Genomic DNA, 26,942 nt, shown 5'->3' with positions numbered 1-26,942 from the left:
GAGTTTCCATTCCAATATTTTCATTGGGTTTTCCACGATGCCACGTGGGCATTGGATTCCTTGATTCCTGGTGCGTGTTTGACGCTGCGGGCCAGCCGTCGTTTTAAGGCTTTGTCTTCAGCTGTATCCTCCAATTAGCCATCCGATGGGGACTGGCAGTTTGGGGACACAGCCTCACAGCCTGTGAGGTCTGTGAGCTCTTGGCAGCCTGGGGGAGGACAGACAAGGTTTCATATAGGCCACAGACATGAGAGGCTGGACTGTGTATGATCACCTAGCTACTACACACAGAAACCTTTCTCTAAAGTGTGTCTTGGGTTAGGATCATTTTTATGGTATGTTCACGTTATCTTCTTTAGGGATTTGCATAGTAAAGAGAAGATAATACATTTTTAGACCTCTCTACTACTTGGTAGAACACCTACTGGCTGACATGTAGTACTGCCTGAAGCTCTTAAGCGCAGTATATCCCCCTGGCCAAAGCAGGCATTGCCTCTTGGGAGAGCGCTAGATGATTGGTCTCCCATGTGGGAGACTTACATTACAGTACTGTACTGTCAGTGGCGTGCACAGACATTTTGAGGGGCAGGTGCTCAAGTAAATTATATATTTTTTTGTTTACTTGGTCTGCTCTTTTTCCCCTCTACACCAATACCTCTTTGCCAAAAATAGCAGATCTACAAGCTCACAACGCCTCGCGCTGCGAGGCGTTGTGAGCTTGTAGATCTGCTATTTTTGGCTAAAGTTCTCCTCAGAAAAGGGATGCTAGGTTTCGAGTGGTTATGGTAAAAATAAAATGGTAAAAAGAAAAATCATATCACATTTGGCGGACCCCCTGTAGTAACTCTGAGGACCCCCTAGGGGTCCCGGACCCCCTGTTGAAGACCCCTGCTGTAAACTGGAAAAAAAAACAAAAAAAACTTTTTTTTTTTTTTTCCAAAAGGGCACTTCTGGTCAAGAGGGCAAAGGGCAGGTGCTCTAGCACCACCTAGAGTCTCTCTGTGCACGTCCCTACAGGACATAAAACCATGGCTTTCGTACTGTCAGTGTTTGGAAACATTGTATGTATAATTATATATATTGTCTCTGTCGGGCGTCCAAAACTGTTTTCAGGAATCATATAAAAAAAAAGCAGAAGTAGCACCGCGCTGCGCCGTGTTTTGAGCTTTGCAGATCTGCTACTTTTGAAGCTTTTGTGTGACGCTGTTGTATGATCAAGTAGGCGTTCATTTACGAAAAAAACGTATAAAGTTAGAATATGGCGATAAGAGGTTTCTGCTCGAAAGCAACAATATAAATGATACTTTCAGTCAATATTGTTCATACATTGTTTTGAAGTATTGCTAACCTCTCTCTCTCTCTCTCTCTCTCTCTCTCTCTCTCTCTGTCTCTCTCTCTCTCTCTCTCTCTCTCTCTCTCTCTCTCTCTCTCTCTCTCTCTGTCTCTCTCTCTCTCTCTCTCTCTCTCTCTCTCTCTCTCTCTCTCTCTCTCTCTCTCTCTCTGTCTCTCTCTGTCTCTCTCTCTCTCTCTCTCTCTCTCTCTCTGTCTCTCTCTCTCTCTCTCTCTCTCTCTCTCTCTCTCTCTCTGTAGGATGCCAGCTGCTAGCACCATGACAGGTGGGCGGGCCCTGCTGCTCTGTACAAACACTGACAACTGTATCTACCAATCAGTGAACGGGTAGGTGACATATACAGTATACAGACCAATCAGTGAACAGGTAGGTGACATATACAGTATACAGACCAATCAGTGAACGGGTAGGTGACATATACAGTATACAGACCAATCAGTGAACAGGTAGGTGACATATACAGTATACAGACCAATCAGTGAACAGGTAGGTGACATATACAGTATACAGACCAATCAGTGAACGGGTAGGTGACATACAGTATACAGACCAATCAGTGAACAGGTAGGTGACATACAGTATACAGACCAATCAGTGAACGGGTAGGTGACATACAGTATACAGACCAATCAGTGAACGGGTAGGTGACATATACAGTATACAGACCAATCAGTGAACGGGTAGGTGACATATACAGTATACAGACCAATCAGTGAACGGGTAGGTGACATATACAGTATACAGACCAATCAGTGAACGGGTAGGTGACATATACAGTATACAGACCAATCAGTGAACGGGTAGGTGACATATACAGTATACAGACCAATCAGTGAACGGGTAGGTGACATATACAGTATACAGACCAATCAGTGAACGGGTAGGTGACATATACAGTATACAGACCAATCAGTGAACAGGTAGGTGACATATACAGTATACAGACCAATCAGTGAACAGGTAGGTGACATACAGTATACAGACCAATCAGTGAACAGGTAGGTGACATATACAGTATACAGATCAAAAGTATGGCTCCATCTCAAATATTACTCAACTTACAACTTAGTGAATGTTGTTGTGAAAATGTGAAAACCTATAATGACATACTGTACCAGGTTAAACATGGTTAATCTGTTAAGTGTCTGGGGCCTTGACCATGTTGCTTGTTTTCTTTCTTATATTTTGTTCAAAAGCTCTCAGTCTGCAGACAGTGTGGGAGGCTGATCTCTGGGGGATTAGATATGACATTCAGATTAGTGTTTAAAAACGTTCTGATGTTCCACATCCAAACCTGGTCCAAACCGTTCTCCTCCTGGTCCTCCTCGTCCTGTGTTAGCTCAGCTGCTCACAGATGCTTTTTGTACCCTAGTTACCTCCTTCCCTCCGTCCCTCCTTCCTCCCTCACTGACCCTCATCTCCCTCCCTCACCCCTCTGTAGCCGTGGGTGAGACGCAAGCAAGCTTCCCGTTTGCTCCTGTCTTACCCCCCCCCCCCCCCCCTCTCTCTCTCTCTCTCTCTCTCTCTCTCTCTCTCCTCCCCAAGTCCCCCCCAACACACACACACACACACACACACACACACACACACACACACACACACACACACACACACACACACACACACACACACACACACACACACACACACACACACACACACACACACACACACAGTCCTTTTCTCCTTTTCTTGACTTTCCTATGTGACCTAGTTTTCCCTCTGTTGTGCTTCATGCTTAATAAAAACTGCTGCCTCAACTGAGGAAAGACAGAGCGGGGGGAGGGGGGAGGGGGGCGGGGGGTTGGCCAACTAATAAACCAGAGAGATATTCACAAGGGGATTATTATCATTGTTTTGGTCACGCATCATTGTTGGTCATAATCATGACTATGACCAACATACAACACCTTTCTTTTTTTCTGCTTTCAGTCCTCAGAGAGAAACTTGAATTGCTCTTTTTTCCCCCCGGGGTGATTTGTCCCAGATTGCATGACTGTTAGTTTTCACATCCAGTGATGATGTCATCAGAAGTTGACCAGAGGGAGGCCTCACTTCCGCCCGTTTTGTTGGAAACCCGATCATTTGATGAACGGCCACAGGGGGGCCCCAAAAAAAAACAGAGTTTAGTGGCATCTGGATTAAGCCTGATTTATGCTCATGTCATACAACGGCATCGCACGCCGGAAAATAAATGCCGATCTACAAGCTCGCAAGCTTGTAGATTGTTTTTGCCGCTGGACACATACGCATAACTCAGGCTTCAGAGGAGAAAAAGAGGCATGTACACACTCCCCCCCCCACACACACACACACATTCTCTCCCCTTTCTTGTGGATGGCTTTGATCCCCTCCCCAGAAATAACTGTGTGCGTAGCTTGTAAACTCTGACCCCCAGACCCAGAGTTCAAACAGTCACGACCCAGTAATCTTCCAGGAGTGACTCAGTCAGAGCTCCTCCAGCCCAGGCCCCACAAACACTAGAACTTTAACAAGTCCTCCCTGTTTACATCATAAAGAACTCCCCTCTATGTGGACGTGGGTGTATTAAAGTGCTTCTATGTGGACATGGGTGTATTAAAGTGCTTCTATGTGGACATGGGTGTATTAAAGTGCTTCTATGTGGACATGGGTGTATTAAAGTGCTTCTATGTGGACATGGGTGTATTAAAGTGCTTCTATGTGGACATGGGTGTATTAAAGTGCTCCTATGTGGACATGGGTGTATTAAAGTGCTTCTATGTGGACATGGGTGTATTAAAGTGCTTCTATGTGGACATGGGTGTATTAAAGTGCTTCTATGTGGACATGGGTTTATTAAAGTGCTTCTATGTGGACATGGGTGTATTAAAGTGCTTCTATGTGGACATGGGTGTATTAAAGTGCTTCTATGTGGACATGGGTGTATTAAAGTGCTTCTATGTGGACATGGGTGTATTAAAGTGCTTCTATGTGGACATGGGTGTATTAAAGTGCTTCTATGTGGACATGGGTGTATTAAAGTGCTTCTATGTGGACATGGGTGTATTAAAGTGCTCAGATATGCAGGGCAGACACTATACAGAGTGTCAGGCTGGTTGTATACAACTAGCTGACATGTGACGATATAACAATAGTGCCGTTCTGTTGTTTTCTATTATTTTGTGTGGGTTGAACTTTACCACTTATTTTATACTAGTTTATACTTGGTAGGATGACGGTAGCAAATCTACAAGCTCACAATGTGTAACTATTTGGGGATTTCTTTTTTGTAAAAACAATTGACTAGGAAGACCAAAAAAACAATGCAAAAGATTAGTTTGAATGCCTTCAAAGAGCTATTTTTACAACTTTTTGTTTAGGCAAGCGAACAAACAATTGGCTTAAAATCTTACAGACTGCTCAGCAACGTGTTTCCAGTACAGTAAATCCTCCTCTGGCAGCTATGAGGCGTATCATCATGACGTGTTGTGAGATCCTATTTTAGTTATTTGCTGAAGTAAATATTTAGAACAATGTTGAAAACGTGTGTAAAAATGTAGAACTCCTTTGACTATGATGACATTAGTTATTAGTCTCTACTTATGCCTGTGCTGTGTGTTGATGTTTATCGTCTCTGTCGGGTGGAAACCTCACATGTCCCAAACTGTTACTTTTCAGGATTCAAATGAAAAAGTATCAAAAGTAGCAGATCTACAAGCTTCGCTTCGCGCCGCGTTTCGAGTCGCGTTTCGAGCTTGTAGATCTGCTACTTTTGATACTTTGTGTGTGACACTGTAGTATGATCAAGAAGAGCGTTAATTGATGGAAACGTGGAGGAGTTAAGAGGCTTCTGCCCGACAGCCAGCGTCACGTTGCTGCATTGTGTTTTGCTCCTGCAGGTTCCAGTGCTGTGGCTTAAAGGTTGGGGAGGCTCCGTCGTCAGCGGCGCCCCAGCGGCTCGAGGCGTGCAGGGAGCCCGGGGACAGAGACCAGAGAGAGAACACGGCCGCTCCGGCCCCCAAGCGCCCCCTCTCACCCCCGCTGGCCCCGAGCGGCGGCCTGGGACCCCCCGACACATGCTGGCTCACAAGAGGGCCAACACGGCCGACGCCCGCCCGGCCATCCCCGGGATGGAGAACGGGCTGTGCGGCGGCAAGTTCAGCAACAATAAGAGTCCGGCGGGACTCAAACCCGCCGCCAGCATCCGCGATAAGATCTCACAATGGGAAGGCAAGAGGGAGCCCGGCCTGACTACTCCTCCTTCTGCTACGGGACCGTGTTCACAAACCGCAGGAGGCCAGAAGGAGGTGGAAACCGTCAGGAAAAAGGAGGCTTCTAAGACCCTGGAGGTCCAAAGGACAGACAGCAAGAGGCTGGTGAGCTGGGACAGGCAGGGACTCGGGGAAGGAGAATGTAAAGGCGGGGGGGGGTAAGTTCCCAGAAGGCCAGAGCGGCGGCAGAGACAGAGAGGTGAGCGTTGTGGAGAAAGCGGGGGGGCCCCGAGGGCCGAAGGGCACGGAGCCGCCGCCCCCCAGGACAAGAAGTCCGTCTCCACTCACATTAAGAAACTGGAGCAGGCCATGAAGGAGGTCCCCGCCAAGCCCTCGCTGGCCTTCCCCGGAAACTTCTTCTGCCCGCCTCCAAGGAGGAGCAGGAGGAGGCGGAGAGGCGGTGGCAACGAGCCCATCTTCGGGGACGTGGACGTGACCCGGCCCGGCGGGGGGGGCGGGGGGTCGTTCACGCGCAGGAGAAAGGGGGGGGAGGGGCCGGGGGGGGGCGACCCGGACAACGTGTACACGGAGCCCGGCGCTCCGGCTCCGTCATAAACCCTCTGCCCAAACCTCAGAGGACCTTCCAGCACCACACCCCCCCGCCCAGCACGCCGGCCGCGGGGGGGCCCGGGGGGGTGAAGGGCAAGAGGAACCTGCCTCCTCTGCCCTCCATCCCCCCTCCTCCCTTACCCACCTGCCCGCCCCCAGGAGTCTGCAGGAGGCCCTGGGCCGACCGGGCGCGGGGACAGCAGCAACAGGTACGTTTAGTTACATCTACAACAGTGCTTCTCAACCTTTTTCATGTCAAGGACCCCCAAATTGACACTTATTAGCCCGCGGACCCCCATTTGAAAAGATAAGCCAGGGACCCCCCATAAGAGAAGATTTTACGGCTCTAGCAGTGATTCCCAACCACTTTAATTTTAAGACCCCCCAGGTTGACATGCATTGGGCTGCGGACCCCCATTTAATGGCATTTATATCTCTGGGACCCCAATTCATATTGTAAAATCAATGTTAAGAGTGTACAAATGGAACCAAATGGACCCGTTAGGGTCCATTTGGTTCCATTTGTACGCTTTCAGAGTTACAGACCCATAAGGGTCCATTTGGTTCCTATCCATCATTTAGCTGGGGACCCCCTGGAACCCCCTCAAGTACCCCTGGGGGTCCCCGGACCCCACTTTAAGAACCAATGCTTTACGGGTCCATTTGCTTCAATCAATTACCCTCTCACTTTGAGAGCCACTGATCTACAAGCTCACAAAGCGTCACAGCGCGATGCGATCGTCGAGCTTGTAGATCGTCCATTTCCGTAACAGAAATGGTATAGAAACAGGCAAAGACACAGACTGTCATGATTGGTTTGTTTTGAGGTCCATTATAAGGGGTTTGGTAATGTTTTTTGGGAAGTGATCAGTGCTATAGTACGCATACAGCATACTTAGTGTCCTACTAATGCTCGATAAACAACCTCGTTAGGGACGTGATCTGTGGGGGTAAAAGATAAACATTCCAATCAAGGCCAGGCTCTAAATGAAACCACACAAAGCTGTAACGTCACAAAAAGGCAAATTGACATTTCTCAGATGTTCCGCTCCAAGTGCAATTAGCTGACAATGAGCACGCATGTGTCATGCACCCCCCAACCCCCCCGCCCCCAACCCTAACAGTGGAAAGTATATCGTCGGGCAGAAACCTCTTATCTCCATATCCTAAATCAGGGGCCTTCGACGTTTTCAGGCCAAGGAAGGACCCCCTAGCTGAGAGAGAGATGAACCAGGGACCCACCTCTGTATTGTATGAAATTGTTTCAGATAAGCTTTTGTTGCTCTTTTTTCCCCTCTACACCTATAACTATTTGCCAAAAATAGCCGATCTACAAGCTCACAACGCCTCGCAGCGCGAGGCGTTGTGAGCTTGTAGATCGGCTATTTTTGGCTAAAGTTCTCCTCAGAAAAGGGATGCTAGGGTTGAAGTGGTTAATGTAAAAAAAAAAGAAGATCATATCACACAAAGATTTGGCGGACCCCCTGTAGTAACTCTGAGGACCCCCTAGGGGTCCCCGGACCCCCTGTTGAAGACCCCTGTCCTAAATTAACGTCCTGCTTGATCCTACTACAGCGTCACACAAAAACATCAGAAGTAGCAGATCTACATGGCGTCTCGAGATTGTAGATCTGCTACTTTTGATGTTTTATTTTATTTTATTTGAAGTAACTTCAGTTTTGGACATATGAGGTTTGCTCTGGACAAAAGACGATATAACATCTGCTGTGAATCACCGCCTCCGGTGACATCATCCTGTTTCTAAATATCCCTCTAAAGAGTGATCTCAGTTGGTCTGAGTTGAGGAATGTACGCAACGACGCATCCACTGGGCCGCGCGTTGCAACACTCTGGAGGAGCCGGGAGGGGAAATAACACAGGCAAACGATGAGTCGAGTTGTGTCTAAAATGAGAGATTTCTCGGCAACGTTCTAATGCAGGGGTCTTCAACAGGGGGTCCTCAGAGCTACTACAGGGGGTCCGCCAAATCTTTGTGTGATATGATTTTTTTTGAGTGGTGCCAACCACTCCTATATCTGACTTTGTGCGTGTGTCCGTCCGTATGTATGTATGTATGTATGTATGTATGTATGTATGTATGTATGTATGTATGTATGTATGTATGTATGTATGTATGTATGTATGTATGTATATCCAATAAACAAACATTGATGACAACATCAATACGGCGCTCATCAAAGGCACCACTCTCTTCACACAGGGTGTGATTTTTTTTTTTACATTAACCACTTCAACCCTAGCATTCCTTTTCTGAGGAGAACTTTAGCCAAAAATAGCCGATCTACAAGCTCACAACGCCTCGCGATGCGAGGCGTTGTGAGCTTGTAGATCGGCTATTTTTGGCAAAGAGTTATAGGTGTAGACTATAGAGGGGGAAAAAAGATGTTTATCTGAAACACAATTTTATACATACAGAGGGGGTCCCTGCTTCATCTCTCTTTCAGCTAGGGGGTTAATAAGCTCATATGCACAGCAGTCATATTGGAAAGAAATTGGGCCTCTTCCTTACTTCCTTCACAGGTCTCGCTAATGATACTAATGAAGGCTCTGTTCCATTCTGCTCAGGGCAGGGCAGAGTCAGGGTGTTGACTCACTGGAAACACTCTGATACACCAGAGGGTCTCAAAGTGTGGTGAACACGTTTGAGAACCACTGTGCTACACTAAATGGAACAGAGCTTTAACATTAGTATATTAATAATACACTTTAGGCTATTTGGAAATAGCCGATCTGCAAGCTCACAACGCTTCGTATTGCTATACGTTGTGAGCTTGTAGATCTGCTATTTTTTCAAAAGATTTTTTATACATTTTGGACATAATGATAACTTGTGAAACAGGACATTCTGCATAATGAGTACTTTTACTTTTGGTACTTTAAGTATGTTTTGATGCCAATACTGGCAAAAAAACGGAGTATCTACCACCACTGTGTAGCTTAAAAGAGTTTCATCTTGTTGGGAATCTTTGGTCTGAACTAGGCTTAAGGCTTATCAAGACAATCACACAATTACACGGCCCTTTTCAAAGCAATGAGTCAAATATTCACCAACAAATACGAAGGGAAATACAGTGACAAAGCAAAAAAAAAGACAACCTCACTAACTAAAACAAAACGTTAAGTTAAGTCAAAATCAGATTTGCCAAGCCCAATAAATGTACAGGAATCTGCTGGAATTCTGCAAGAAAGTCGTTGATGGGTCTCAGCTGCTTTCAATCAAACAAACTAGAATACTGCAGGGAAACCCAGAAAAATGTTGAACTGTGCAGAAGTGGAGACTCTTCCATTGTTCAGACTCTCTCTCTCTCTCCTGTGGTCAGAGCTGGAGCTTTGGCTCGGCACGTTCCCAGTGGTGGAAGAAGTACTCAGATATTTTACTTAAGTAAAAGTATCAATACTGCAATGTAGAAATACTCCGTTACAAGTAAAAAGTCCGGAATTAAAAATTTACTTGAGTGAAAGTACAAAAGTTTTGGTGTCAAAATGTACTTAAAGTTGTTCTGTGCAAATTTCCAAAAAACAACTTTTAGCAGCCTCTGCTGGTCATTACCGTCACTGCAGGCCGTTCGTTTATCCTCTGTTACCCAGAATTCCATTCGTTTTCACCGGAAGACGGAAGTGTTTCAAAAAGCGTTCTTTTAATTGTTTTATACGATCTGTGGATCGTTTCTCTTAGCCAGTGGAGCTTTAGTTACCGTGAGCTGTGTTTTCTTTTTCTGTTTTTTTTCGTTCTTCAAATCATACAATCTCTTAAAATCAGCGTGAGTTTCCTTTTGTTATTAGCGCGGTAGTTCCTGGCCAAACAGGAAACCGGCGCGGTAGTTCCTGGCCAAACAGGAACCCCGTGGATTTCCGCTTCCATTTCCGGCCAGATTACGTCATTTTCGAGGGAACGTCATGCTCGACGGCGTTCAATAGAAAATATATAAATAAAAGGCTTTCGGGGGTGAAATTCTTGGAGTGGGTGTTGTGAAACATTTGCCACTCACAAAAGATATACAATTTAACTTTACTTTTACTGAAAACGTTACCTAGTATTACTTTAAAGTACCAAAAGTAAAAGTACTCGTTATGCAGAATGTCCCATTTAAAGTTTTCAAATGTATAAACATCTTAAGAAAGCCAAGTTCAGCCAAGTTCTCTCTCTCCATGAGCCCCGTCCTATACAGCACCATGCTGTGCATAGGACGTGATATGTTGCACGTGTGTGTGTGTGCACGTGCACGCATGCACACAGACACACACACACACACACACACACACACACACACACACACACACACACACAATGGGTCTCCTGTGCAAGTGCTGAATTTATTTCATACCATTGAGCTAATAGAGCCGGCCTGCTTGCTCAGGGGATAAATGTAATCTTGATCATCAGGTCAAAATTCATGTCGGCGCTTTAAGTAGTTAAAGCTATTTTATTCCAACATGTAGCAGCTTGACAAAGGGACAGTACATGCTGTAGGTACATGTTTCAACATAAAACAACACAACAGATGACATCGTAGTACAGTTTGTCCTCACATCAAACAGAGAATTCTCCATCTCCATCCATGTGTATCCATTACACAGCCCTAACATGTCCTCAGACACATTACCTGCATCATTATCTTTTATTTATATGTTTATTTGACAGGGACAATACAAAAAAACAATGTATCAAGTTATAAAAACATGAAACCGTTGCATTGTATATGGAACCCCAGTCCCTGGTTAGGCCTTTATATACACATATCTACCTAGTTAAAAAAATAACCCAATTATAATAAACACATGATGCTCTAATCTAAACAAGTACAACAGCAATAACATTCCCACATTACAGTCATGACAGCAGTGACGTTAACATTTTAAAACGTACATAACATATTAGTGTTTGCAGCTTTGGTTTGATTTCAACCAGTATTTAACCTTTTCATTAAATATGTTGAGATCAGTTTGTTTGGCAGGGCATTCCATAAGGTATAAAGCAGTATTTGTCAACCTTTTCAACCTTGAAAATCTCGAAAATATTCGAGGCCCACCCATCTGACCACTTAACTCATTCCCTGCCTAGAACGACTAAAACGACTTTAAAAAAATAATAATAATTTGACCCAAAGACCAAGGAGATATGATTTTTCGAAGATCTAGACTCCCATCCACTTCCTTGTTAACTTAAAACTTAAAAATTCTGTATCTCGGCTCCTGAGTACTTTTTTTTTCAATGCAAAATCTTGGCAGTGGGCAAACGCGGCCAGAAATAATTCAGGCAGTGAATGAGTTAACACGGCAGCTGACATGTGCATTTTTCAGATCATGTTTATTTGTGTTAGGGTTAGGCTTAGTTAATACAATACACCGGTATTAACTAGCACATCTTCAGTGGTTGGAGGTTGTCTCCTTACTCCTCCGTGGATATGGAAGCACAAGGTCTCCTACGTGGGAGACTAGGGTTCGAATACAGTACAGCAGTACTCTCTCTCTCAGCTAGGACCCCCTAGCTGAGAGAGAGATGAAGCAGGGACCCCCTCTATATTGTATAATATTGTGTTTCAGATAACTTTTGCTGCTCTTTTTTCCCTCGAAACCTATACCTCTTTGCCAAAAATAGCCGATCTACAAGCTCACAAGGCCTCGCAGCGCGAGGCGTTGTGAGCTTTTAGATCGGCTATTTATCGGCTAAAGTTCTCCTCAGAAAAGGGATGCTAGGGTTCAAGTGGTTAATATAAACAAAATAATCATATCACACAAAGATTTGGCGGACCCCCTTTAGTAACTCTGAGGACCCCCTAGGGGTCCCGGACCCCCTGTTGAAGACCCCTGCAGTACAGTATTCAACTGTAGGTACTCGGTACAGGAAGTAAAACTAAATGGATTGCAGGTGTAAGTAACTTTGCTTCCAACACTACTACACCCCCTCATCCTTGATCATTCAGAGGTTTTAACTGCATGTATTTGTCCCTCTGTCTGTCTGTCTGTCTGTCTGTCTGTCTGTCTGTCTGTCTGTCTGTCTGTCTGTCTGTCCACCAGGAAGTCCTATGAGTTTGAGGACCTGATCCAGTCGTCCACAGAGGGCTGCAGGGTGGACTGGTACGCTCAGTCCAGACTGGGCCTCACACGCACTTTATCAGAGGAGAACGTATACGAGGACATCATAGGTAAACTGTTACTTCACACTAGGCCTGTCCGACTAAGGATTTGTATAGTCTAATCTGATTGCCGACTAATTGCCAATAGTCGGCTGGCAGTCGACTAATGCAACAAAAAAATTGCATGATTCGACTGAGACAGCATCACACAAAAGTAGCAGATCTACAAGCTCGTTTCAAGCTGGTCCATCTGCTACTTTTACTGTTTTAAACCCATTAAGACCTGAAGCCGATTCTACAAATGTTTAATTTGTCTAAATCCAGTATTCTGAAAAAAATGTTTCTATATCAGTGGTGCTCAAACTTTTTCATGTCAAGGACCCCCAAAATTATATGTATTTGGACCCCCATCTCAAAATGTGTTGTTCCAGGGACCCCCCAGAAGCAAAGATTTGAGTTAAAAATGTTCGCTTTAAAACAATATATATTCAAAGATTTGCACACATTTTCACGATTTCTCAAAAGTAGCAGATCTACAAGCTCGTAGCGCGGCACTCGGTAGATCTTGTAGATCTGCTATTTTTGAATAGCCAAAGTGTAAAATAATGCTCTTTAGCTCAAATCAAAAAGTGACACAGATGCGTTCCAGGTCTTAATGGGTTAAGTAACAGAAATGACTCAGTTTGAATCTAGCGCGGTGCGTCTGGCTTTGTCAAGCGTCTATATGAACACGGAGAGGGAAGCCGGGCGGCGGGGAGAGGGGGATGATATTTGTCACTGCATGTATTCCTACGGGCTGGGGGGGGGGGTGACACCTGTCAGTGGGGAGTGTAGAGCGGGAGGAGTAGGAGGAAGGCTCTACGAGGAAGGCTCTACGTAAAAATCAGGCCTAACTTTCAAAGCAGGCTAACGTAAGCCAAGCGCTGCTCATGTTTGTTTTATCAAACATTCATCAAACAATTTATCCTCTGCTTTGGCCTTGACCACCCACCACCATCACTCACTAGCAAACACAAAGAGTCTAAGATATAACACAAAGTTATTGTTTTCTTTCACATGGCTGAACATATCATTTTATTATAGATGTACTTTTTTTTTGGGGGGGGGGGGGGGGGGGGGGGGGGCAACGTCGCAGGAAAAATCATTTGATTTATGTGTTTGAAAAAGGAACATGATCTCATCTTGGTTGTTAACCCATTGAGACCTGAAGCCGATTCTACATGTCTCCTAAATCTCAACAGTATTATGAAAAACCTATGTTTCTATATCAGTGGTGCTCAATCTTTTTCATGTCAAGGACCCCCACAATTATATGTATTTGGCCGCGGACCCAAAATATTTTGTTCCAGGGACCCCCCAGAAGCAAAGATTTGAGTTAAAAATGTTGGCTTTGAAAATATATATATTCAAAGATTTGCACACATTTTCACGATTTTTCAAAAATAGCGAACACCGAATGCGCTATGAGCTTGTAGATCTGCTATTTTTGAATAGCCCAAAGTGTGAAATAATGCTTTTTAGCTCAAATCTAAAAATGACACATTTCCAGGTCTTAATGGGTTAAGATGGCGGGCTGCCCTGTCCGTCGTGCTTTGACTTTATTTCTCATATTGTGTTATCATAAATTCCCCGCTGAGGTCGCGGTGCGGTCACGCCGGGCTCCGGACCCTTTTTTAATTTAGAGGGACACTGCGGCTCCGCTCTTATTAAAAATGATACCTCTGCTCCTGGCTTATTGTCTGCACTGTTATACCTACCCCACCCCGAGCCTGCTTCATCTCATAACCCTGTGTAAGAGCTCAAACCTTTTACTTAAAGGGATATTTCACTTTCTAACATGTCTCAGTCTGGGGTCATTGTAACGTCTACTCACACAGTTTTTAAGTTGATTGATTCAGTATTTTGATATTTGATATTAATTTTATCAGACACGCCCCCTTCCTATAACTCCATTTTAACCATGTTAGATTCATTAAAAACGATATTGTCTGAATTTAAGTACAGTACTTAAAGGGATAGTTCACCCCCAAAATGACTTTTTTTCTAACGATTAGTCACCCCATGGAGACTTCATTGAATTCATGGATATTTTTTAGTTTTTGTCTCATTCCTAAGACAATCATTTGATGACCGGTAGGCAGCGGTTCCGGTAGGAGACACAAAGAGTCTCCTTTGTGCCTCATACCGGAACCGCTGCCTACCGTTCAAGTCTCCATGGGGTGACTAATCGATAGGAGAAAATATTTTCTTTGGGTGAACTATCCCTTTAAGTACAGTACTCCACCAGTGAGTGTGTGAGCAGCATGGTGTGAGGTCTGAGCAGAGAGAGGGCACATGGATGGCCCACACACATTTCAGCCAAAGGATTCCACTGTGCCACGGAACCAAGACAATTGTACAGTGAGAGATGCTCATTACCCCCCCCCCCCACACACACACACACACACACACACACACACACACACACACACACACACACACACCACACACACACACACACACACACACACACACACACACACACACACACACACACACACACACACACACACACACACACACACACACACACACACACGCGCACACAAAATACATTGTTGCTGTCGGGCAGAAAACTCTATCTCCATATTTTTGTGGTGTTTTGGTAAACGCCCTGCTTAGTGCTTGATCATACTGCAGTATGACACAAAAGCATCAAAAGTAGCAGATCTACAAGCTCGAAACGCGGCGCGAAGCGCAATGAAATTCATGATTATAATGATCTTTTGTGTGATGTTCGTCGTAGCTTGTTCTGACTCTTCATTGTTCTTTTTAACCACTTTGACCATTTTGATATAGCCGATCTACAACTACTTGCAGGTCGGCTATGTTTTAACGCCGACACTGTCATATGGCGAAGTATATAAAACAAGTAAGACGCGCCAACGCTGGAAGCGAACGCAGCTCGAAAATAACAATAAGAAGAATAGAAAGGAATGAGCAATTACTTGCCATCCGGCCTGAAATATAAACAAATGACATGGAATTCTTAGATATCCCAATAGATGAACTCGTGTAGATGCTTGTAGATGTGTTCTTTTTAACTGTCGCTGCTATATTTTTCTCAGAGGAGTGTAATTAGACACCCAGGGGCACAGGCCAATTTCAGCCACACTGTAGTGCATGCAGGCAATGAGAGCGTGAGTCACATGGGGGCAGCCAATGAGAGCGTGAGTGACATGGGGGCGCGGCTGCACACATACTGCACACAGACAGACACACAAGCCGAGCCGAGTGTCATAGTAGGCTCCACTTGGGCGGAGGCGCGGCTTCGCCGCGCCTCCTTCCGCGTTCGCAACTAGAGCTTAAGTGGTTCGGTGGTCATAAAATAAATCCAGCATGTTGAGCTCATAACTCATGGCCTTGCTGAGTGGCGTTAGTGCCGGGTTTGAAATAGCAGCTCAGCGCCCATGGGAGCGAGGCACAGACAGACAGACAGACATGGGAGCGAGGCACAGACAGACAGACAGACAGACATGGGAGTGAGGCACAGACAGACAGACAGACAGACATGGGAGTGAGGCACAGACAGACAGACAGACAGACATGGGAGTGAGGCACAGACAGACAGACAGACAGACAGACATGGGAGCGAGGCACAGACAGACAGACAGACAGACAGACAGACAGACAGACAGACAGACAGACATGTAGAGAGGAGGTGTGGAGATGGTAATAGCTGGGTGTCAAGGTGCTTCTCACGGACCTTGCCTTCAGTCTACACACACACACACACACACACACACACACACACACACACACACACACACACACACACACACACACAGGGCAAGGCAGCTCTCATCAACACTCCCAACTCAACACAGCAGCAGTTAGTCAGTCATTTTATTGAGTAAAAGTACAAAAGTAATGGCATCAAAATGTACTTAAAGTACCAAAAGTAGAAGCACTCATTATGCAGAATGTCCCATTTCAAGTTTTCAAATGTATAAAATTCACACACACATAGACGCACGCACACATGTTTGTATTACTATACTTGGGAGGACATCAATATTTTATAGGACAGGACATTTAGGAATGCCATTTCTTTTACGTTTTGTTTCCATTTTTGACCCTAACCCAAAATCTACAAAAACAGCAGATCGACAAGTTCGCAGCAGCTATTTCGGTGCATATATTACACCAGCACTCAACTAGGAATGAAGTAGTTGCGTGCCAGTGAATTAAGTCTATGACCTCTAAATGACTAATCCTAACCCCAACCAGAATCTGTGAGGACCAGGTCCTCAAAATATCTATTTCTACTGTACTCTACCACACACACACGCACGCACGCACGCACGCACGCACGCACGCACGCACGCACGCACGCACGCACGCACGCACGCACGCACGCACGCACGCACGCACGCACGCACGCACGCACGCACACACACACACACACACACACACACACACACACACACACACACACACACACACACACACACACACACACACACACACACGCGCGCACACACACACACACACACACACACACACACACACACACACACACACACACATGCATGCATCCATATCTCACGCACATAAACACGCCACAGAGATTAAGCCTGTCAGCTGCAGCAGTCAGCAGCGCCACTGACTTCTTGTTTTTCCAGAGAGAGAGAGAGAGAGAGAGAGAGAGAGAGAGAGAGAGAGAGATGAACTGAACGTCCCTGTCTGCTGTGTACCTACTCCTACAGGTCGCATCTGGTGGATGGATTGATGTGGTGAAAAGAGAGAGAGATAGAGAGAGAGAGAGAGAGAGAGGCAAAGGCCTTGGAAAATAGGACTTGGTCACTCTTATCTGCAGAGGGAGGACTGCTAGGTGTAGAGTTACAGTATCGTCACTGTGGGTTGGACAACTCTTATGTCCAAAACAGTTCCTTTCAAAAATATAGTTATACCGGTAGTTAAAATAGCCGATCTACAAGCTCACAACGCGACGCGTTGTGAGCTTGTAGATCGGCTATTTTAACTACTTTTGTGTGACACTCTTGTGTGATGAAGGAGGGCATTCATTTACAACAACAACAAAAAAAAACATGGAGGTACTAGGTTTCTGCCCGACAACAACAGGTTGCTATAGCTGCAGCGTCTCTGAGTGTGAAATAAGGGGCTTTGCTTTGCTCTGAACACATGGAGGATCTGGTGGTGGTGATGCTCTCAGGACAAAACACAACAACACAACATGCAGCAAATTATACAATCATGACTGATACTGGAAAGAAAGAATACTTAATCCCCCTGTTTCACAAGCCAGCGTTGTGGCCATGTCATATTTGTGCGATGCCAAAGATGTCTTTGGCTATTCAAAAATAGCAGATCTACAAGCTCATGTGCCGCACTATGAGCTTGTAGATCTGCTATTAATTTTTTTAAATCTTGAAAATGTGTGTAAATCTTTGAATATATATGCATTTAAAGCGAACAGCCAGCGTTGTGGTCATGTAATATTTGTGCGATGCTGGTGCTGTTGACGTCTTTGTTCACCTCGTGTTTATGCGTTGTTTGTGTGTGTGTGTGTGTGTGTGTGTGTGTGTGTGTGTGTGTGTGTGTGTGTGTGTGTGTGTGTGTGTGTGTGTGTGTGTGTGTGTGTGTGTGTGTGTGTGTGTGTGTGTGTGTGTGTGTGTGTGTGTGTGTGTGTGTGTGTGTGTCTTACAGACCCCCCTCCATCCAAGGAGAACCCGTATGAAGACATAGAGTTGGAGAGAAGCTGTCTGGGCAGTAAATGTGTGTCACCGGCCCCGTCCTCCCCTGCTTCTGACACGCCCCCCACTAAGGTAAGAGTCACATCGTTATGAACAATTGAACACATTGGTTTTCACACTTTTTGATTACAAGGACCCCCCCCCCCCCAGTCTGCTCTGCATTATGTCAATGGACCCCATAACTCTGAGGCCATTTGATTCCATTTGTACACTCTCAGAGTTACGGATGAGTAAGGGTCCGTTTGGTTCCTAACTGTCAGTCATTTAGCTCGGGACCGCCTGGAACCCCCTCAAAGACCCCTGGGGGTCCCCGGACCCCACTTTTGAGAACAACTGTTTTAATGAACAGCATTGTCCAAATTGAAGATATGCCAGGGACCCCCACAAGAGAAGATTTTTACGGCTCCTCTAGCAGTGATTCTCAACCATTTTAATTTCAAGGACCCCCAGTTTGACATGCATTAGGGCTACGGACCCCCATTTAACGGCATATATACCTCTGGGACCCCAATTCATATTGTAACATCAATATGGATTTAACTGTGAGAGTGTACAAATGGAACCAAATGGACCCATAAGAATCCATTTGGTTCCTATTACCGGTATCCATCATTTAGCTGGGGACCCCCTGGAACTCCCTCAAGGACCCCTGGGGGTCCCTGGACCCCACTTTGAGGACCAATGCTCTAAAAACATAAATGTTCTGCTGCTCTGTCCGTCTCCACAGCCGTGCTCCATGAAGCCCGGCTTCTTCAGGCAGAACTCTGAGCGACGCAGCTTCAAGCTCCTCGAACTCCGCAAGACGGGCCGCGACGCCGCCGGCGTCTCCTCGCCGCCCCGCGTCAGCCCCCCCTCCACGCCCAGCAGCCCCGACGACACCCCCTGCCTCTCCGGAGACCCCTACAATCGCAGGCGGAGGAAAATCCCCAAGGTAAAAAAACCCACTCATAAAACACACACACACACACACACATACACAGTACACACACACACACAGTACACACACACACCCCTTTCTGTGATTTATGGTTCAGTCCACTGCTCGGGGAGGTTTTCTGGAGCGATCCACTTAAGCGCCAGATGAGGGGAACATCTTTTCACAGATATTTCCTGTGTGAAGTGTGCCTGGGATGAACGCCTCCCCGGGGCTACACCGACGTGATCTTAAAGATCCTTTTTTTTGGGGGGGGGATTTTAGGGTCATTTCTACTGCTTGTTTTGGACGGTACAGAGTGCACAGACACAGGATGCAGAGAGTACAGAGCGTACGCTGTGTGACATGCTGCAACGCAGGCTGCAAACCACCTCCCAACACAGGGAGCAGTTATAACCCGTTTAGACCGGGTCATTTTAAGATTTCTTCGGCTATTTTCTTTTTTTTATCTTGAAAATGTGTGTAAATCTTTGAATATATATATATATTTAAAGCGAACATTTGTCAAATGTGAGCTTGTACATCTGGTATTTCTGGACACAACCAAGTATAAATCAGGCATAAGCAGTTGAGGAGTCATGGATCTACCACATTGTGGTGGTTTGTTTGATTCTGTGTTTTGGTTCAAACATTCTGTGGTGTTCTATGTGTTTTAGTTTTTCTGGTCTTCTATGTTCTCTGTTGGGATCAGATGGTGCTGAAGATCAACGGCATCTTTGAGGCTCGGAGAGGAAAGAAGAGAATGAAGAGAGTGTCTCAGTCCACTGAGTCCAGCTCAGGGAGAGGTGAGGGTTCACACAGCTCCTAAATGTACTGTAGGCCTCATGACACACACACACACACACACACACACACACACACACACACACACACACACACACACACACACACACACACACACACACACACACACACACACACACACAGACACACGCGCACACAGTCGTGCACACACACACACACACACACACACACACACACGCACACATATTTTCTTTCTTTCCATATTTTCTTTCACTACTTGTGTATCACCTCTCTCCAGCCACTAGGGGTGTAGTGGAGGCAGGGTACACTTTATTATAGGAATTGATAGCATGCATTATACAGGATTTGCATCACACACACAGTATGATTGATATCAACCACTTAAACCCTGGTTTTACAATTAAAAGAACATTTTGAACATTTTAAAGCATTTTTTTTATTTGTGAACATCATTGAAAGCTTTAGCCTATAATGACACGGTCAAACAATGGACAGCAGGTTAAACGTGTGTGACTTCACTGCAGCACACAGTGAGACATGTGAACATGGTTGGCCTCATACACGTGTCTCTCCCCATGAAGGAACAATAGCCCAACATGTGTGTTCACTTATCTTTAGGAGTACGTTTACACGTTTGGGTCACTTAGCGAGCGGCTGACCCATTTTTTCTCAGAGAACTGGGATGGTTTCTATAGACACTAAACACAATGTGGGACGAATGAAGACAATTCAGAGCAAATAGTTGAACTCAAGATTCATGTTCTGTTGTCCTCATTTGTAGTGGTGGAAGAAGTAACCAAAGTTTGATACTCTGTTGCAGGTAGAAGTCCTGTAAAAGTACAAAGATATTGGCTTCAAAATACACTTAAAGTGCCTACATTTAAAGTACTCATTGTGCATAATGTCCCATTTTTCAAAAGTAAAAAAATCAAAGTCAAAATATTTTTGAAAATATCTAATCTGCAAGCTAACAACATGTCACGTCGCGACGCGTTGTGAGCTTGTAGATTTGATATCGTTGCCATTGGGCAGAAACCTCTTATCCCCACATTTTAACTTTTTGTGTTTTTTTGTAAATGAATGCCCTACGTGATGATACTACAGTGTCACCCAAAAACACCAACAGTAGCAGATCTACAAGCTCAAAACGCGTCGCTTCGCGCCGCGTTTCGAGCTTGTAGATCTGCTACTTTTGATGTTCTTGAATTTGAATCCAGAAAAGTAACAGTTTTGGACATTGTTGGACATTTGGACGATATTTTGAGTAAATATACTTAGTTACTCATTGTGCGGTCTCTACTGTGCTGTGTGTGTTTGATGTAGTGACAGATGAGAACAGCGAATCAGAGAGCGACACGGAGGAGAAACTACAAGGTGAGAAACAACCCGAAACACACATTTGCATTAGTTGAATGAGAGTGGAGGAGGCAAACAACCATTCTGTGGTTTGCTTTGTTCATTGTGCTCAGACTGAGCCTGTGTGTGTGTGTGTGTGTGTGTGTGTGTGTGTGTGTGTGTGTGTGTGTGTGTGTGTGTGTGTGTGTGTGTGTGTGTGTGTGTGTGTGTGTGTGTGCATGTGTGTGTGTGTGTGTGTGTGTGTGTGTGTGTGTGTGTGTGTGTGTGTGTGTATGCGTGTGTGCGTGTGTGTGTGTCTCAGCCCACAGCCAGCGTCTGGTGTCGGTTCAGTCCATGCTGCGTCTCCAGAGTCGGTACCGTACTCTGGAGCGAGACCTCATAGAGTTGCAGGAGAGGAAGCTGTTTGAGTACTTCATCGTGGTGGCGCTGCACAAGACCAAGGCCGGGGTTCCATACCTTCCTGAGGTCACACAGCAGTTCCCTCTGAAAGTACGCTTACTGTAACACCTCACGTTTTATTAGAATCATCATGACATCACCGTCCACAGACAATAACAAACGTCTTTCTGGGTAGATAAAACAGACAGTTCTCTGATAAACGTATGTTTCCATATCAGTGGTTCTCAAACTATTTCATGTCAAGGACCCCCAAAATGATATGTATTTGGCCGCCGACCCCCATCTCAAAATATGTTGTTCCAGGGCCCCCCCCCCCCCAGAAGCAAAGATTTGAGTAAAAAATGTTCGCTTTAAAATAATATATATTCAGAGATTTGCACACATTTTTAAGATTTTTCCAAAATAGCAGATCTACGAGCTCATAGCGCGGCACTCGGTGCCGCGCTATGAGCTTGTAGATCTGCTATTTTTGAATAGCCAAAGTGTAAAATAATGCTTTTTTAGCTCGTAGCAAAAAGTGACACAGATACGTTCCAGGTCTTAATGGGTTAAACTAATATGATATTGTTGTTGAGTATTAGAAATATATTTTTTGTTCTAAATATCCACTGGTTGACAAACTAGTTAATGTTCTGGACACTTTATTTCTACAATATTTTATATAGTGAAAACTTCCATAGACTTTCTACCCGGAAATACCCATTGTTTACAAACATTGTGATCTGGTCTATAGGGATCTATTCAGGCTGTTACAATAGCAAAGTGTTCAAAAGAGCACAACGATGAACAATACATACAGCTATAGACCATACAACAACATACTGTACGTACAGTAATAATCTAAACAAGAAGTCTTAAGAAACAGTCCACACTCACAGAACAAACTCTTGTCAGCAGTCTGACAAAAGGAGCTGTTTGGGCTCCTTCAGACCTGCTTCAGCATTTTCAACCACTTTCTCAAAAATGAAAAAATGAAACGCAAATAAGTTATGTTGTGAGTGCGTACTGTTTCTTAAGTCTGTGAGTCGGCATCCATCATTCTTTAAACTACTGTCAGTTGAGTGCGCTTAGCTTTGTGCTTTATTAGTCCTATAATAGTATTTGAAACTATACGAAAAATACATCAATACAGCAATAAACTATACTCGGCGGCCATAGCTGAATGGTTAGTGAACCCGCCTAGGGAGCCAGAGGCCCTGGTTGCCCCAGGTTCGATTCCAGACCAGGTCAGCATATGTGTCGATGAAATGAAATTTGTCCCTGAGCAAGACTCTTAACCCCTAATTGCTCACAGGTTCTCATTGGAAACAAGACCGCAAGGACTTTCATGAACGACCTGTTAAAAGGAAATATAACTCACTCACACAGACACAAAGACGGTGGACGTGACACCCAGGTTTAATTGGCCAAGCATTGTTTAGATTTTGAGGCCGCAAACACGACCTGAAAATCCAGTACTGATATGCATATACTGAACATGTACTGTACATATAGTGTACAATACAATCTCATACGCGTTTCGGTTAAGAGCCTTGCTCTGATGAAGACTCTTAGCTGAAACACGTAAGCGTTCGTTTATTGGTATGTGCCAATAAAACAGTGGAAATGTGAGTACTTTGTCCTCCCCAAATTAGAAATTTGGGATGTGCTTCCTTTTTGGGATTTTTTCAATTCCTTTTTTTGATATACACCAATCCACGGAGCGCTGCACTGTAGGTGGTGCAACCATTGCTGCGGTGTCAGTCAGCTGCTGCTGCGGTTCTGTCCGTCTGTTGACGTTAGCAGAGCAGCCATGAACCAGCCTACTGGCACCTGACATAGGTGGTTCCTCCCGATTTTCTGTACATCTTTGTAAAGTTAGTGTTAGTAAAAGTTAGTAAAAAGCAGGTAAAAGAGTAACGTTACGTGAGCAGTCAGTAACTGCAATTGACTGACACCGCAGCAGCAGCTGCCTGAGTCTGACACCGCAGCAATGGTTGCCTACAGGGCAGCGCTCCGTGGATTTGTGTATGTATACTGGATTGTGGGTCTAGCACTCCACTGAGAAAACCCATTGTTGATGCACAACCTCTTTTTCTTACACAGTCAGATATTGTTCATGTTATTTAAAATAGAGCGTGCCGTGTATGAAGTATGTATTCAGGTGTGTTTGAAGTGTGTGTGTGTGTGTGTGTGTGTGTGTGTGTGTGTGTGTGTGTGTGTGTGTGTGTGTGTGTGTGTGTGTGTGTGTGTGTGTGTCTATTTCCTATCCAGACAGACTAACAAACATTTGTATAATGAGATTCCTGCCGGCAGATTTCTGAGGTGTCCGTGCTGCTATCTATTTATACTGTGTGATCGTGGGAAACGGTCTATGCTGTAAACACCTCCTGTTTGTGATGCTGCTTTAAGACATCATTAGGATAAAGTGAATCAACTAAATCTAATGTTCTCTGATTCCTCACCTAGCTGGAGAGAAGCTTTAACCACTCAGCATCCATATTGTGGCGAAAGCTTTCACAGAAAATAGCAGATCGACAAGCTCACAGCGCACCGCGTTGCGACGCGTTGTGAGCTTGTCGATCTGCTATTTTCAGCGAAAGCTTTCCCCACCATAACAGAAAACTGAAAATACTTTATTATAGAGTTCTGAGGGACTCCAGTCAACCATATAGGATCGAGTCTAAGTGGTTAAGTTCATGTTCTTTGATTCCTCTCCTATAGCTGGAGAGAAGCTTTAAGTTCATGTTCTCTGATTCCTCTCCTATAGCTGGAGAGAAGCTTTAAGTTCATGCGGGAAACGGAGGACCAGCTGAAGGTGATTCCTCAGTTCTGCTTCCCCGACGCCAAAGACTGGGCGCCTGTCGACAACTTCCCCAGGTACAGTCACACACACGTTCCCCAGGTACAGTCACACACATGTTTTGATTTTGCCTTTTTTGACGACATTGGTATCGCAATTATCAGCCCATGCAGTCCATAAAAACATGACAATGAACAATACTATCTAAAATAGCAGATCTACAAGCTCACAACTCTGGCCCTATGTGTCGAGGTATCCCTGAGCAAGACATTTGACTCCGAACTGCCCCCTAACTTGCTCAAGGGCACTTCAGCGGTGTTGGGGGGGGGGCATTCACTTCCCCTCCCAGATTTGTCTTGCCAGTCCGGGGAATCGAACCCGGGAACATTCCGGTAACAAGTGCGCTCCTCTAACCGGCCACCGCTGGCCCAAATTGACTGGAGCCTCGGTTGGGACGGGCTCAGGAACGTTAAAGAGGTAGTAAAGGAAAGGGCAGGAAAACAGGAATTTCCTATGAGAAATGATGGTGGGCTAGAGAGTTGACATCCGTTGGTTAGCTCATCTGCTAGACATCCTAATAACGACCCTACAAACAGCCTGTTTATACAGTAAGAGCCAAAAAACACCTTGCGGATGACCTCTTAGCTCATTAAAACGGCTGCACTGCCTTTACCCTATATGACACTGACAATGACGGATGGTTATTACAGGGAGGGATTCCAGTGTTCTGTCGTAGCCCTACACCTGGTTTACTCCACCAGAATCAACCCCCAGTTTTTGTAGGTTTGTTTGAAATTGGCTTTGGTGACCAGATACGACTCATTCAAGCCTCTGAAAGGAGAGCATTGTTCCGGGAAAGGATGATGTGTATCTTGAGAGGTGACAGGTAATAATTAGCTTGTGGTAAATGTTTGAAGGGTGAGCGACCAGCGGAATGCTGTTAGCACAACGACAAAGCTAGTCCACACACACACACACACACACACACACACACACACACGCGCGCGCACACACACACACACACACACACACACACACACACACACACACACACACACACACACACACACACACACACACACACACACACACACACACACACACACACACACACACACACACACACACACACACACACACACACACACACACACACACACACACACACACACACACACACACACACACACCTGCAGACCAGAACGCTGAAGCGCCTGACACCCCCCGCCCCCCCCCCGGTCGTCACAGGGCCGACACTGGTCAATGAGCACCTGTCAGGTAGAACTGAAGGGCCTTTGTGTGAATGACGTGCGCACTAATCCTGCCCTGGGGGGCTTGTCCTTTTCAAGCATGTGCTAATGGTTGCTTTTCAACAACACCAAGTAGTGCTGCGACTGTCCATTATTTTCTTAGCGATTACTATTCCGATTACTTTTCGGATGAATCGAATAATCAGCAATATAAGTTAATTAACCCATTAAGACCTGAAGCTGATTCTACAAATGTCTTCTAAATCCCAAAAAAAATGGTGCTCAAACCTTTTCATGTCAAGGACCCCTAAGCGGCGGTCCAGGCACCCTATAGGCTGCAATGCCAGCCTGACTGCGTGTCGCGGGTTCGACCCCCGTCCCCGACGACCTTTGCCGCGTGTCACCACCCCTCCCCCCATGTCTCTCCCCATTTCCTGTCAGCCTGCTTTCCCTCCCTCTCTAAATAAAGACATAAAAATCTTAAAAAAATAAATCCAGTATATTTTTTTCTAATTGACTAAATCAATTCATCTAATTAACAAATTAAGCTCTATTTTGTACTTTGTTGTACAGCGCTGTCACGCAAAAGTAGCAGGAATAGCAGGCTCTGCTATTTTTGTGATTTCAGAAAATTGATTATCGATTACTTTTTTATAATGTATTAAATGGATAAGTTTGATGAACACCTAACCTAAGTCAGCAGGCCACGTTCACTCCAGAATTGAGTTTTGTGTTTTCCGCATGCAGCCCACATTGTGTTTTATGACTCACAACACTTTCCAATCTGTCTGAACCGTCTCCTCTCTTTCCCAGCGAGACGTTCTCGTTTGTGCTGACCGGCGAGGATGGAAGCAGGAGGTTTGGCTACTGCCGACGTTTACTGGTAGGCTGTCAAAATGTCCGCCGCCGCCGTCGTTCCCTCTCTGATGATTAATATATTATTATGAGACATTAGGGTTTGCAAACCTATTCAATCACTTTTATGCTTTTCCTTTGTGCGGCGTATCTAAGTTGTTAAGATGTCAAACACTAACAAACATCACTTTACTTTTATGTTTTATTTTACTTGCCAAATAAATCGATTCAGATTTTTTATATCTGCACTTTAAAGGAGCATTTCCACCGTATCTTCATATCATTGGTAATAAGGAACATTTGTGAGGACCGGGGCAGGAATTGTTTGATGAAGGCCACGTCCTCAGGCTGGCCTTCTGCCCCTCAAACAATGATAAGCCCTAACGAGGCCAAAGGGGCGTTGGCGCCCCGACCACACCCGCACTGCTGCAGCTGATTTCACCATTTCTCCTCTGCCTTTTTGTCTTGCCGCTGAAATGATGAAACTCCAGGCCTGGTGAGGACCAATTATATGAAGATAGTTTGAAAATGGGTGAAGTGCTCCTTTAAAGTGCCTGTGTGAAACAAAGGATTAGTTTAGCTGTGCTGCCCTAGTGTGTGTGTGTGTGTGTGTGT

At 45.1% G+C, this 26,942-nt stretch overlaps 1 protein-coding gene across 1 annotated transcript in view; it reads left to right on the top strand.

Annotated features, from left to right (window-relative positions):
- LOC311047627 (DENN domain-containing protein 2A) overlaps nucleotides 1-26,942 on the top strand; it is a 91,952-nt gene that overhangs the window by 43,705 nt on the left and 21,305 nt on the right. Inside the window, 15 exon segments of the mRNA XM_084060407.1 lie at nucleotides 1,591-1,677; nucleotides 5,212-5,384; nucleotides 5,387-5,706; nucleotides 5,708-5,837; nucleotides 5,840-6,126; nucleotides 6,129-6,326; nucleotides 6,328-6,341; nucleotides 12,172-12,299; nucleotides 17,940-18,058; nucleotides 18,714-18,917; nucleotides 19,612-19,705; nucleotides 21,009-21,059; nucleotides 21,343-21,530; nucleotides 24,190-24,299; nucleotides 26,286-26,355. Coding sequence (XP_083916533.1) covers nucleotides 1,592-1,677; nucleotides 5,212-5,384; nucleotides 5,387-5,706; nucleotides 5,708-5,837; nucleotides 5,840-6,126; nucleotides 6,129-6,326; nucleotides 6,328-6,341; nucleotides 12,172-12,299; nucleotides 17,940-18,058; nucleotides 18,714-18,917; nucleotides 19,612-19,705; nucleotides 21,009-21,059; nucleotides 21,343-21,530; nucleotides 24,190-24,299; nucleotides 26,286-26,355 — 2,172 coding nt within the window. The 5' untranslated portion in view covers nucleotide 1,591.

The sequence above is a fragment of the Gymnoscopelus microlampas genome (genome assembly GCF_963454915.1).
Source record: "Gymnoscopelus microlampas genome assembly, chromosome: 6".
NCBI classification, from domain to species: Eukaryota; Metazoa; Chordata; class Actinopteri; order Myctophiformes; family Myctophidae; genus Gymnoscopelus; species Gymnoscopelus microlampas.
The sequence above is the reverse complement of the archived record's forward strand: the minus strand, read 5'-3'. Positions and strand labels throughout refer to the sequence as shown.